This window comes from Anomaloglossus baeobatrachus, chromosome 2 (assembly GCF_048569485.1).
Source record: "Anomaloglossus baeobatrachus isolate aAnoBae1 chromosome 2, aAnoBae1.hap1, whole genome shotgun sequence".
NCBI classification, from domain to species: Eukaryota; Metazoa; Chordata; class Amphibia; order Anura; family Aromobatidae; genus Anomaloglossus; species Anomaloglossus baeobatrachus.
This window is the reverse complement of record NC_134354.1, coordinates 171,980,138-171,994,681: the sequence shown is the minus strand read 5'-3', so window position 1 is coordinate 171,994,681 and position 14,544 is coordinate 171,980,138. Positions and strand designations below refer to the sequence as shown.

General features: G+C 39.7%; 1 protein-coding gene across 2 annotated transcripts in view; it reads left to right on the top strand.

The window, feature by feature from the left end:
* ANOS1 (anosmin 1) overlaps window positions 1-14,544 on the top strand; it is a 356,611-nt gene that overhangs the window by 248,483 nt on the left and 93,584 nt on the right. For both annotated transcript variants that reach the window (XM_075335484.1, XM_075335483.1), the window contains 2 exons: window positions 5,718-5,923; window positions 6,175-6,319. In XM_075335484.1, the coding sequence (XP_075191599.1) occupies window positions 5,718-5,923; window positions 6,175-6,319 (351 nt within the window). The remainder of the gene's footprint in view (window positions 1-5,717; window positions 5,924-6,174; window positions 6,320-14,544) is intronic.

The following is a 14,544-nucleotide window of genomic DNA, read 5'->3' as shown; positions in this document are numbered from 1 at the left end:
AAGCAATTCCTCCCTTACTTGGAGGGTGTGTGGAATGATCTCTGTTAATAATCACAGAGACAAAGGCAATGTGTGCGAAATGGCACCTACCTAGGTCCGCTCTTCTAGTGGTGCAAAAGAGACGAACAGCAGCGTAAGCCGCACAAAGCTCCTACCTGTGTTCGCTCCACTAGTGTGCGAGGACACGAACCACTAGATATGGCACCTGCCTAGGTCCGCTCTTCTAGTGGTGCAAAAGAGACGAACAGCAGCGTAAGCCGCACAAAGCTCCTACCTCTGTTCGCTCCCCTAGTGTGCGAGGATACGAACAACTGCCAGACGCAGTATAAGGAACGTTACCCTAGCGGCAACGTCCACCTACGAGTCGAACCACAAGGCCCAGCCAGACCATGTGCCTCAGGCACCTGCCTATGTCCGCTCCCCTAAGAGGTAAGGATACGGACAGCAGCCGAAGCTGTAAGGTATAAGAACGCTACCCTGCCGGTAGCGCTCACCTAGCATAGACAGAGGAATGCCTAGAGGAACGCGCACAGAGCGTCTACTCTTATGCATGAACCAAGAGGACTGAGCGCCATGCGGCGTGTGTCAGGGTCTTATATAGACTCTGTGCCTCATCCAAGATGGAGGACACCAGAGCCAATCCGCTGCCAGAACGACAGGAGTGACGTCATGCTGGCCTATCACCGAGCAAGGCATCACAAGCACATGACCAGCGACCAATCGGCATAGAAGGTGTCAGAGACATGTGACCTCGTGTCAGCGATGATGTCACCCGCACATGTGCAATGGCTCCAAGATAGGACTTAGTCTCCGGCGCTCGCACATGTGCAGTAGCAAGAAATCTGGACTTAGTCTCCAGCGCTTGCACATGTGCAGTAGCAAGAAATCTGGACTTAGTCTCCAGCGCTCGCACATGTGCAGTAGTAAGAAATCTGGACTTAGTCTCCAGTGCTCGCAGCAACCGTAACATTTGGTGAGTACACCACGCGCGATCCTACCCCCATATCCCTTCTATCATCATTTTAATCTCTGGATTCTGGTTCCCATAGACTTATATGCTACCAGATTCCTGACCGGATCCGAGGTTTTTTTTTTAAATATCAGCAGGCACCCACCGGTCACGATTTTCTGCAAGTTTGACCAGCTCTACTCAGGAGCTGAACTCCCTCCACACAGGTTTTATGCTGGCTACATCTCATAGCAGGCAAATAGAGAGCAAAAACATTGCCAAAAAAGGTCAGAATATCATTATAAAAATGTATATGACTTTTATTAATGTATCACAAAACATTATTAAAGTAGATAAATAGCAAGAAAGTCAGCAATACATACCGTAATAGGTACAAGGTGAGGATCAAAGAAGAGGAAGTGGCAAGGGACACAGACAAGATATATATCTTAAGAACAGTGTCTGGGTAGATGGTAAAAGAAAAAAGTAAACAAAGTGGTCAGATGGCAAAAGGTATATGTATATACATATGCTTGCCACAAGGTGGTATGTAGTAGAAAGAGTATAACAAAACCCATATGAAAAAGAAACCCAAAGGTTTTAATTTCTCACATAAGTAAACAACAAATAGAATACAATTGATAATTAACCATAAGAGCGCTATGTCCCTGCACACATCCATGCACCGTGATGCCTGTTACACAAATGCTTCTTCCCCCGAGTTACACTCTAAGAATGACATTATCATATCTAGTCATGGGGTCAGTTTTTTACATTATGTATTAAAAATGGCTTTTGGGTACCATGTTGAAAAAGGTTGAAAAATTTAGATGTTTGTTTTATGGTAGACATGAATGATTGTGGTGGAGATCTTGATCAGTTAATAGGCTGTTTGCTGTTGCTTCCATACAATGAAGATTTTATCAACAGTAAATTATCACTGTCCTCACTACAGAGCACGTGAGACCTGTTCCAACCACACCCTCCCCCGATAAGCAGCTCTCTCAATAGACAACGTACATACAAAGCAGTGGTTTGGGTGGGGTTAGTGTTTTCAGCTCTGCTTTTCACTACATCTAAGAACCCTGATTGTCCCACCCAGTAAACTTAAGGCTGATTTACATGCAGTGACATTGCTAGCAATGTTGCTGGTGAAAGCACCTGCCCCTGTTGGTTGTGCGTCACGGGCAAATCGCTGCCCGTGGCGCACAACATCGCTAGGACCCGTCACACGTGACCTGCCTAGCGATGTCGATGTGGTCAGCAAACTGCCTCCTTTCTAAGGGGGCAGTTCATGCGGCGTCACAGTGACATCACACGGCAGCCGTCCAATAGAAGTAGAGGGGCGGAGAGCACCTGAAAGAAAGTGACGCCCACCTCATTGCCGGAGGATGCAGGTACGGTGTTGTTCCTCGTTCCTGTGGTGTCACACGTAGCGATGTGTGCTGCCTCAGGAACGACAAACAACCTGCGTCCTGCAACAGCAACAATATTTGGGATTAGAACGACGTGTCAACGATCAACGATTAGGTGAGTAATTTTGATCATTAGCGGTCGTTCATATGTTTCACACGCAACGACATCGCTAACGAGGCCGGATATGCGTCACGAATTCCGCGACCCCAATGACATCTCATTAGCGATGTCGTTGCATGTAAAGCCCCCTTAAGTCATACATTGCTGGAATCATGTACTCTTTTCATACATTATGCTGCTCTCAGGTGCTGTAGCAAAAACCTTGTGACAGATTTCCTTTAAGTATTCTCTGTAGCAAAGTGACACAATGTTGCCTGGATTACAAGGAATTTAAAAGAGTAGTGCAATATAAATAAAAGACAAAGTAAAACACATTGTATTCATGCTTGAGACAGAGTAATTGCCTCCTTTCGTCATTTCATTTTTACTAGGAACCTTTCTTTTTTCTTTATTTGTATAACATGTTAAAAATAAAAATGAATTACCATTCATTTCATTGTGATAATAGAAGATTACTACAAACAAAGACTGAGTCTTCTGCGTAGTATGTTGATTATTTAACTAATGCAATGAGCGTGGAAATGTATTGAATAGCTAATTTAGCACAGCAAAAACATCCAGGTGCACACTGAATTTAAAAGAACGAATGACCTCACTGTTAAATGCTTTAAAGTCCTGCCGCTTTTTGTTCTCCACCTATGAGTGACGCTCCACTTGACCTGCTATTTTTAAACTTAGTGAGGCTCATGTGAAATACATTTCTGTGACTATATTGTGACAGATATCAAATTGAGCGAAGATGCATCACCAAGAATGGATTTACCCAACTTAAAAGAAGACAGATAAACATATAGTACCAAAATAACACAACAGAGAACTAAAACAATATCACCTCGTAAAAGCATGCATGACTAACTATGTACTGAGGAGCATGAATGCTCTGTATGACCATTGGTATATCATCATGTAATGTGAGTTTGTTATATGGGTGAATATTTTTTTTTCCATCAATTTACTAATAATATTGGATTTTATGAATTACACTAATACAAAGTTTGCAGAAATATACAGAAATTCAATAAAACTCTAAGATAACCTTCAAGAAGATATCTTACAGTTGGGCTTCAATGTCAAATCTATCACAGGCCCGTCTTCAGAAACCTTGTGTCATTTATAATTCTGGAGTCTTATCATTTTGGCCTTATTGTTTTGGGACCTTTTTAAGCACTAGGTTTTGGGGTGTGAATGCTATTTCCCTGCTAAAGCTGGGTTCACATGACCCTAATTTCTTCATCCAAGAATAACAGATCAGAGTCATAGTGGGATCCATTTTTCTTGGAAGTGGAGAAAAAAAACGGGGTTCTCCAACATCTCCATTCATACTTTACTTGGATGTCATTGGAGTGTTGTTTTTTTGTAGACCTGATTGGCTGAGTTGCCATCCAAATTTTGTGCATGCTGTATTTTTTTTCTTCTGACTGCTCAATCCGATGAAAGAGTCTAATATGCACTGACTCATTGAATAATATTGGTCCAAGTGTGACCTGATATTTTGATGGATAGCACTAGGACCAATTTTATTTATTTTAATCTGCACATGCTCTTACAGTGATTTTCTACAGTGTAATCTTTTATATATTGGTAAATACAGTGGGTACGGAAAGTATTCAGACCCCTTTAAATGTTTCACTCTTTGTTTCATTGCAGCCATTTGGTAAATTCAAAAAAGTTCATTTTTTTCTCATTAATGTACACTGTGCACCTCATGTTGTCAGAAAAAAACAGAAATGTAGAAATTTTTGCAAATTTATTAAACAAGAAAAAGTGAAATATCCCATGGTCATAAGTATTCAGACCCTTTGCTCAGTATTGAGTAGAAGTACTTTCTGTACCCACTGTATAGGCAATATTGCTAGAACTGTTCTCTCTTCCATTCACAGTCTCTCCCATTTCTCAAAGTTTCTACTATTTCAAACTACATGCCCACAATCCTATCAAACAAAAAATAATTCATTGCATGGTTTAAAGCATAACCGTGATATTAATTTTTATTTCCTAAAACAAATGTACATATGAAAATAAGAAACTTTGTAATATATCTCAGAAGAGAAATTTTCTTTTTTCCACTCCTGCACTGATCAGTAATTCTTAAATCAGGGGTAAAATATGTATTCAGCGAAAATAGATTTTCCCATTACTGTGATAGGAAATGACAGTTGATTCCCATGAAGTTTTATGGATAAGGGGGAGAAGTAGCTAAAGGTACACACATTTTGCTGCAAGGTCTGCTGAAATGAGAGCAACACTTTAACTCATATTTGACAAATCTCCCAGACGTTTAGGAGGCTCTTGGATAAAAGGGAAGATCTCTAAAGGCTACTTTACATGCAGCGACATCGCTAGCGATGTCGCTAGCAATCGCACCTGCTCCCGTCGTTTGTACATCACAGGCAAATCGCTGCCCATAGCGGATAATATCGGTAGTGTGCGTCACACGCACATAACTTGGTAATGACGTCATACTGCGGCCCACCAATAGAAGCGGAGAAACGGAGAGCAGCCGCATTATAGACACTCCCACCTCGTTGCCGGAGGATGCAGGAACGCTGTTGTTTATCGTTCCCGGGGTGTCACACGTAGCGATGTGTGCTGCCTCAAGACCGACGAACATCCTGCATCCAAAAAGTTCAATGACATTTGGAAATTGAACGACGTGTCAACGATCAACGATATTTCAGGTAAGTGAGATCGTTAGCGGTCATTTGTAGGTGTCACACGCAACGACGCCGCTAATGACGTCGGATGTGTGTCATGATTTCCGTGGCCCCAGCAATATCTCGATAGCGATATCGTTGTGTGTAACAGAGCCTTAAGACTCTTGAATCTGTTGCCATAGCTGACGAGCATCATATTGTCCATCAGCATTTCCTTTGCTGTTTTGCTGGGATATTATATCCTTATAGTCAACTCTGAAATCCAGAGGCACATAAAAGTGTTGGGCACATGCAGTCCATAAAAGGAGGTTGATCAGAAAAAAGGGTTTGTTTACACCAAATAAAATCAGATGCAATGTAGGAATAAGAACATTCTGAAAAGTTGTCAGGTAAAGTTCAACTTATGGTCATACAAAGATCATTGATTTAAATCTTTTAATTTTTCCAATTTCAGTGTCCTTTTAGTTCTTTACGATTGAAAATGTTGACTTGTTGTGAATATGTAGTGATATAAAAAGAAAAAATATATATATTTATTCATCAGAAAATGTTTACGTTCTAAATATTTTGTCTTCTAGATCCATCAGCCCCTCCAGCGCCAACCAATCTCAAGGTAGCAAACTCAACAACAAACAATGATGGCTCAATTACTGTACGGGTAACTTGGGATCTTCCAGAAGAACCTGACATTCCTGTCCATCATTACAAAGTGTTTTGGAGCTGGACTTCTCATGGCAAATCTGTTGTTCCAGCTAAAAAGAAGCGTAGGAAGACAACAGAAGGGGTAAATAAATGGATTTACTCAGCATATCAGCTGTTCAAGTCCTTTTGTTTTTTTTTGTTTTTGTTTTTTTATAGTAATGTGATTATTGTTGTTATTATATTGTTAGGCAAAGTTTTACAAAATTTAATACTTAAGTCAAATGATGACTATATGCTTATATTTTTCTTGACAACTATTGTTCAATATATTAAGAGCTGAAATATATTCTTACTAATTTTGATAATATCTAACAATATTTATTTGGATTTCAGAGCCAGAACTTTGTGACTTTAGATGGATTGCAGCCCAACAGCAATTATATGGTAGAGATTCAAGCTATTACATACTGGGGACAAGTACGCTTAAAAAGTGCAAAGGTCTCTTTATATTTTTCATCTGGACCATCAAGCTCTGTCAGTAAGTACATGTTTGTCTGAGTTACCAGTGATCATAGACACATTTTAGGATTGGTTTTATAATAAGTGATATGAAAAGGTCCAATTTGATATAATATAAAATTAAATATTTACCCTTTGAAATTAATCATTGCTTATAAAAGTACAAAGGTGGTATTAGAGCCTAATGGCCGCCATAGAAGATGCTAACAGCATAACGCATAGCTACATAGTTACATAGGTTAACAAAAAGATATGCTTCCATAAAGTTCATCCTTTCTCCACCTATTTTATATTTTCCTTAGCTGGATTATATACAATATAACTTATAATGCTTATTTGGGAGAAAATCCTCCATCCCTTTTTTTACAGTCGTTATAGACTCCGCCATTACGTCTTGTGGGAGGGCATTCACAGTCTAACTGCTTTAACTGCAAATAAGAGGTCCCTCTTTAGCCGCCAGAATTACTTTCCCTCCACATGTAATGAATGTCCCCTGGCTCTTTGTATGGCCTTTGAAGGAATAAGTCATGTGCCAGTTCTTTGTATTGACCACACATGTATTTATACATATAAATGTGATCTCTGAGTTGTCTTTTTTCTAAGATAAACCAGCCCAAGTTTTCCAACCCTCATCGTATGAGAGATCTTCCATCATATGCAATAATCTAGTTGCCCATTTTTTAATTGATTCTAACTTTTGAATATCCTTTTTAAAAGATGGAGCCCAAAACTGGAAACCATATTCACGATGTGGCCTTACAAGTGATTTATAGAGGGGTAACAATATTTTGGCACACAGGGGTGTGCTAACATGCTATTGATTGCCCATTGCCCAGTGTCATCAGCGGTGACATGCATACTTGTGTCCACCCCTGTGGGCGTATTAACATGCTAAGAAGGTGGATTATTCGGGGGGATATAATGCCCTTGCGACTAGTCCCTGCACATATTAGCATATCATAAAGGGTCTTTAGAAATACTTTTTCTAAAGATCTTTTTATGTATGCTACTAGATACAGGGACGGTTAGGCAGGGATTAGCAATATGAACCCAGAACTGCTCGTGGTTCTAGATGCATATTGCACCTGACAGGTTCCCTTTAAACTTCATCTTTCATGTGTTTGCCCATGTAAACATCGTATCCAGATCATTATGTAATATTATATTGTCTCAAACTCAGTTTTTAATAGCCTACATAGTTTTGTGTCATCAGCAAAGACAGATACTTTATTCTCAATCCCATCCCTGAGGTAATTAATTAGAAGGTTAAAAATTATCAGTCCTAGCACAGAAGCAGTCTCATCTAAGGCTTTCAGTCATAGGGGAGCAGCCAGCACTTCTTTAGTCTCTGCTCATTGCATAGTGAGTGGTGGTAGTAACCTGACGACGGCACTTACTGACAGCCACATCAGTGAATAAAGTATCACCAGCCACATCCCTATGACTGAAAGTTCAAGGCTGCTGGGAGAAGTAAAGTTAATTTCCTCCCAATAGTGTCTGTCAGTGCGATGGCCTGCAGATTATCCCCATATTTTCAAGTTAATTGGTTTTTTTTACATGACAGGCTCCATTTAAATATTGGTACTAGGTCAGCCATTCCCCAATCTTTAGGAAGCTACGCTGTTACAAGTCTAAGAAATGAGATAGGGCAATGGAGTGGCAGCATGCATGGTCGACAAGTAATGCATTCACACTGGATTTAGGAACTTATTTCTGGTGACTGGTAGGGGCCCCAGCAGATCAATCCCCATAATTTACTAACTCTACAGTCGGTAGATGAAAAATCTTCATAACGATTTACATCTAATATGGCCCTTAAATAGTGCAGTCAACTAATATTTTAATTCTGTCCACCATGGTCCACCAAACAGCACAGTCTTATCTCTATAATGTCCATTATCCACACCTAAAAAGGCAATGACTGTCAGATTTTTTTTTTGGGCTCTTTTGCTTCAATGCTTTATAGCAGCTTTAACTGTTTTATTTTTTTCACTGATGTTCCTGTCTGAGACTCTTTTTTTTTGCACAATTCACTGGATTATTTTTTTGAACTGCTTTCTTGTGCATATTCAGTCTGTAATTTATCTTGTGTTTTGAGGTGCAGGAGGAGTAGGATATAGTCCCAATAATCTTCCAAAAAGTCACTCTCTTTCTCCATTTTTTTTTTTTGTACACACTACATCCAATCAAACTATTGTTACCACCAGTGCAACCCGTTCAAACACAGCAAGTGGCTCGCACAGGGCCAAGCACCGAGTGTACCCAAGCACAGTGCAGCTCGAGAAAGTGGTTTGCATACGTAAAGCACCCGACTCCAAACCCGAACTTTTTTTTTTGTTTTTTTTAAAGTCTGTGTTTGGTACGAACACCAGACCTTGGTTTCGCTCTTCTCTGCACACAATGAATAATGTGATCAATATTATAAAGAGACAATATAAGAGACATTTCAACCTGGATCTTAATCATTTCAAAATATACAAACCATTACAACCATTTAGTTACAGAACATAGTTAAAGTAAAACATAGACATACTGTACATTGTGAAAAAGTAAAAGGCAAGAGTTACTTAGAGACTTTCCATAGTTGTGAATAATATATGTAATGCTATATATAAAACTAACAATAAAATCTCATAGAGAGACCAGATCTGTGTCTTATTATTATTATTATTATTATTATGATATGGCCTTCAACTCAATCTCTAGCCAGGCAACGTGATCGTTGAAGGCTCTCTAGGAAGATCGATCTTGTGCAAGTCTAGATAGGTCCACCAGGGTCTTTTCCACTGCTATCTTGATAGTATCAAGCCATCGAGTTGCTTTTGTTCCTCTTCGCCTCATTCTTAATATTCTTCCGACCATTATGTGCTTTTCCAATGATTGCTCTCTTCGTATGATGTGTCCATAATGTGCATAAATATCTGTGTGTCTATAATATATAACTATATTTTATTGTGCACCGCCTGTAGGGGAGCAGTATCCAGCAGGTGTCACAATATAAAAATGAAAAAATGGTGACAGTAAAAGTGACCAGAAAATAAGGTGGCAATATAAAATAATGCAAGAGTATGAGAATTAAATACCTGAATCCAATAGGATATGTGCAATGTATGAGGATTGCTCTGAACAAGCTAGTAGGAAAAAAAGGAAAGGATTAAGTAACAAATAATTATAGAAAGGTAAATAATAGCCTGATTGTGGGATTAAAAGATTACATATATGTATCAAAAGCTGGAATAGTGGAACACAAGCACTTTCCATGCTAATGCTGAGACAGATGGATAGTATTGGACAGGTTTAAATGTAATGTTTATTGATTGCTTCTGGTAGCAGGGGTCGCCGTAGTGTGGTACAATGAGTCGTGCAACTAGGTTTTTACAAGGATTGGAAGGCCTCCCATAGGATGAGAGGTTGGAAAAGTTGAGCTTGTTTAGATTAGAAAAAAGACATCTGAAAGAATATCTCATTTAGGTATATAAATACAATGTGTGGTCAATATAAAGGACTGGCAAAAGACTTATTCCTTCCAAAAACAATACTAAGTACAAGGGGGCACTCATTATGGGTAGAAGAAAGACTAATCGGGCAGCTAAATAGGAATTAATTCTTTATAATTAGAGCAGTCAGACTGTGAAATCCCCTACCACAAAAGGTAGTAATGGCAGATGCTATAACAGCTTAGTGGAGGAAGGTTCAACTTTATTTACCTAGGTCTTTTTTCAACCTTTGTAACTATGTAATGAGGGCAGTCATGTTGATTGATGTAAATACATTAAAGAGTGTAGGATAGTGCACCAAGCGTGTGCCTCTAAGGAGGATTGGAAGGAGCCACGAATGATTGAAAATGGCGTCATGGTGAATCTAGTGCATGGTGAATCTAATAATGCTAAACGCATGGCCTAGCTGAACATTAAGATATGAATATGTCTGTATGATGCCAAATGATAGTGTATTATGTAAAAAGAAGAAAATTCAAGGAGAAGGAAATATGAATTTTATATATACAGTGTAAATATATATATATATATATTTATATATAGACTACAGACCAAAAGTTTGGACACACTTTCTAATCTCTAGAACAACTATTAGGAGGAGACTATAGCTGCTAGGAAACCACTGCTAAGGACAGACAACAAGCAGCAGAGACTTGTTTGGGCTACAGAACACAAGGAATGGACATTAGACCAATGGAAATCTGTGCTTTGGTCTGATGAGTCCAAATTTGAGATCTTTGGATCCAACCACCGTGTCTTTGTAGAAAAGGTGAACAGATGGACTCTACATGCCTGGTTCCCACCGTAAAGCATAGAGGAGGAGGTGTGATGGTATGGAGGTGCTTTGCTGGTGACACTGTTGGGGATTTATTCAAAATTGAAGGCATACTAAACCAGTATGGCTACCACAGCATCTTGCAGTGGCATGCTATTCCATCCAGTTTGCGTTTAGTTGGACCATCATTTATTTCTCAACAGGACAATGACCCTAAACACACCTCCAGGGTGTGTAAGGGCTATTTGACTAAGAAGGAGAGTGATGGGATGCTACGCCAGATGACCTGGCTTCCACAGTCACCAGACCTGAACCCAATCGAGATGGTTTGGGGTGAGCTGGACCGCAGAGTGAAGGCAAAAGGGTCAAAAAACTCCTTGGGAGTTCTGGAAACTCCTTCAAGACTGTTGGAAAACCATTTCCGGTGACTACCTCTTGAAGCTCATAAAGAGAATACCAAGAGTGTGCAAAGCAGTAATCAAAGCAAAAGGTGGCTACTTTGAAGAACAAAGACATATTTTCAGTTGTTTCACACTTTTCTAAGTATTTCATTCCACATGGTTTCATTCATAGTTTTGATGTCTTCAATGTGAATCTACAATTTTTAGAGTCATGAAAATAAAGAAAACTCTTTAAATGAGAATATGTGTCCAAACTTTTGGTCTGTACTGTGTATATACACTATATATATATATATATAGTGTATATACACAGTACAGACCAAAAGTTTGGACACAGCTCTCCCACTGTGACGCACAGATCGCTGTGTGTGACAGCGAGAGAGCGACGAAATGAAGCGAGCAGAGAGCAGGAGCCGGCATCTGGCAGCTGTGGTAAGCTGTAACCAGGGTAAACATCGGGTAACCAAGGTGGTTACCTGATATTTACCTTCCTTACCAGCCTCCGCCGCTCTCGCTGCCAGTGCCGGCTCCTGCTCTCTGCACATGTAGCTGCAGTACACATCGGGTTAGTTAACCCGATGTGTACTGTAGCTAGGAGTGCAGGGAGCCAGTGCTAAGCAGTGTGCGCTGCTCTCTGCACATGTAGCTGCAGTACACATCAGGTTAATTAACCCGATGTGTACTGTAGCTAGGAGAGCAGGGAGCCAGCGCTAAGCAGTGTGCGCTGCTCTCTGCACTTGTAGCTGCAGTACACATCAGGTTAATTAACCCGATGTGTACTGTAGCTAGGAGAGCAGGGAGCCAGCGCTAAGCAGTGTGCGCTGCTCTCTGCACATGTAGCTGCAGTACACATCGGGTTAATTAACCCGATGTGTACTGTAGCTAGGAGAGCAGGGAGCCAGCGCTAAGCAGTGTGCGCTGCTCTCTGCACTTGTAGCTGCAGTACACATCGGGTTAATTAACCCGATGTGTACTGTAGCTAGGAGAGCATTGAGCCAGCGCTAAGCAGTGTGCGCGGCTCCCTGCTCTCTGCACATGTAGCGACGTTATGATCGCTGCTGCGTCGCTGTGTTTAACAGCTAAGCAGCGATCATAACAGTGACTTACTAGGTCGCTGTTACGTCACAGAAAATGGTGACATAACACCGACGTCGTTATCGCTGTCACTATGTGTGAACCCAGCCTTACGGTATATATCTTTTGGAGAATGTAAAATACTGGAGTCACTGGGTGAGGGTTATGGAGAAAAGTCACTGTTCTTTGGTCAATAACATTAAGTTGTAAGTATTTAGTAATGACTTGATACATTTTTTGCCGAATAACTGGAGTAGGATCATGAGAGACCCATCTATAAGTATTAATATCTGATAATTGAAAATATACCTCATTAAGATATTGTGTATGATCTAGTACTACAGTAGAGTTCCCTCTATCCACGGGCTTGATAATATCCTTGTTTAGTTTTATTGAATTAATAGCCTGTATTTCAATAAGAATAATGTTTTGATATATCAGAAAATGACCATATTTTATGTAGGGATAAAAAACTTTAATTTCTCTATCAACTAAAAGTCTCTGTAACATGTTAGGTATGTTGTGGACTAAAGTTACTTTAGTTACGAAGACCCATATATGCAATGGAAAGAGTTGGAAAATCAAGGTTCACTATAGCTGTAATTTTAGCTGGGAGACACCTGGACACCCTGTTCTATTACAGCTGGTGCACAATAAAATATATTTATATATTATATATCTGTAGATATGTATGTATACATTCACCTGCATACAGATTTGGTTTTGCTATGAGATTTTCTTGTTTATTTTCATATTTCTTTGCCATCTTATATTGACATCTATGGAAATTCCCTAAGTAACGCTTGCCTTATACTTTTTGATAATATATGTCTATGTTGTATTTTACATATGTTACAGTATGTAACTCAATGGATGTACTTATTTGTATATTTTTAATTGAATTGCTATGTACTATTTTAGACAATGCCAATATTGTCCTTTATTCTTGCAGCAACTCCAAAACTAAAACCCAGGATGAGTCAAATTGTCGCTTTATAATTTTGATCACATTATATAGTTGTGTGTGTTCTCATTAACCCCTTCACGACCGGCCGATTTTTCGCTTTCCGTTTTTTTTTTTCGCCATTCTTTTTCTGAGAGACGTAACTTTTTTATTTTTTAGTCAATATGGTCATGTGAGGGCTCATTTTTTGCAGAACGAGCTTTACTTTTAAATGAAACAATCAGTTTTACCAGATAGTGTACTATAAAACGGCAAAAAAATTCCAAATGCTGAGAAATTGCAAAAAAAGTGCAATAGCACTATGGTTTTTGAGATATTTTATTCACTGTGTTCACTATATGGTAAAACTGATGTGTGGGTGTGATGCCTCAGGTCAGTGCAGGTTCGTAGACACCAAACATGTATAGGTTTACTTTTATATAAGGGGTTAAAAAAAATCGGAAGTTTGTCCGAAAAAAGTGGCACACGTTTTACGCCATATTCCGTGACCCGTAGCGTTCTCATTTTTCGGGATCTATGGCTCAATGATGGCTTATTTTTTGCGACTCAAGATGACATTTTTAACGGTACCATTTTTGCGCAGATGCTACGTTTTGATCGCCTCTTATTGCATTTTACGCAAAAGTTGTGGCGACAAAAAAACATCATTTTGGCGTTTGGAATTTTTTTGCCGCTACGCCGTATACTGATCAGATTAATTGATTTTATATTTTAATAGATCGGGCGTTTCTGAATGCGGCGATACCAAATGTGTGTATATTTTTTATTTTTTTAACCCTTTAATTTTCAATGGGGCGAATGGGGGGTGATTTGAACTTTTAGGTTTTTTGTTTTTTTTTTTAATTTTTTAAAACTTTTTTTTTAACTTTTTTTTTTTACTTTACTAGTCCCCCTAGGGGGCTATTGCGATCAGCATTCCGATCGCTCTGCAGTATCTGCTGATCACAGCTACAAGGCTGTAAACAGCAGATACGCTCTCTTTCTCTTTTGCTGTTCCGCTGGCACAGCGAAAGTGAAAGCAAGTCAGGTGTAGTACAGGAATCATCACATGACCCTGTGCTACCATGACAACTATCGGGAGTCACGTGATCGCGTCATGTGACTTCCGGTATCGAGCGGTAAGTAAATGTTTACCGCAATTGCGCTTATAATGGCGCTGTCACATATTGACAGCGCCATATAAGGGGTTAAACGGCACGAGCAGATAACGATTCTGCTCGTGCCTAGCAGGCACACATCTCAGCTGTGAAAATCAGCTGAGATGTGTGCCGATCGCAGCATGATGCTGCCGGCAGACCGCGGGCAGTAACATTATGACCGCAAGGACGTAATTTTACGGCTCGCAGTCGTTAAGGGGTTAATAAATCAAAAACCTTCACAGTGGCATCAGTCAGTGCTTATTATGTGTCGCAAGGTCCGAAAGAAACATCGGCATTGCTAATGAGCACTGTGGAGTCAACCAACAAAATAGAAGACAAAATCGATAATAAACCATTTCTGTCTTCTCTTCTGGGTTAAGCTATTGTGTCTGAC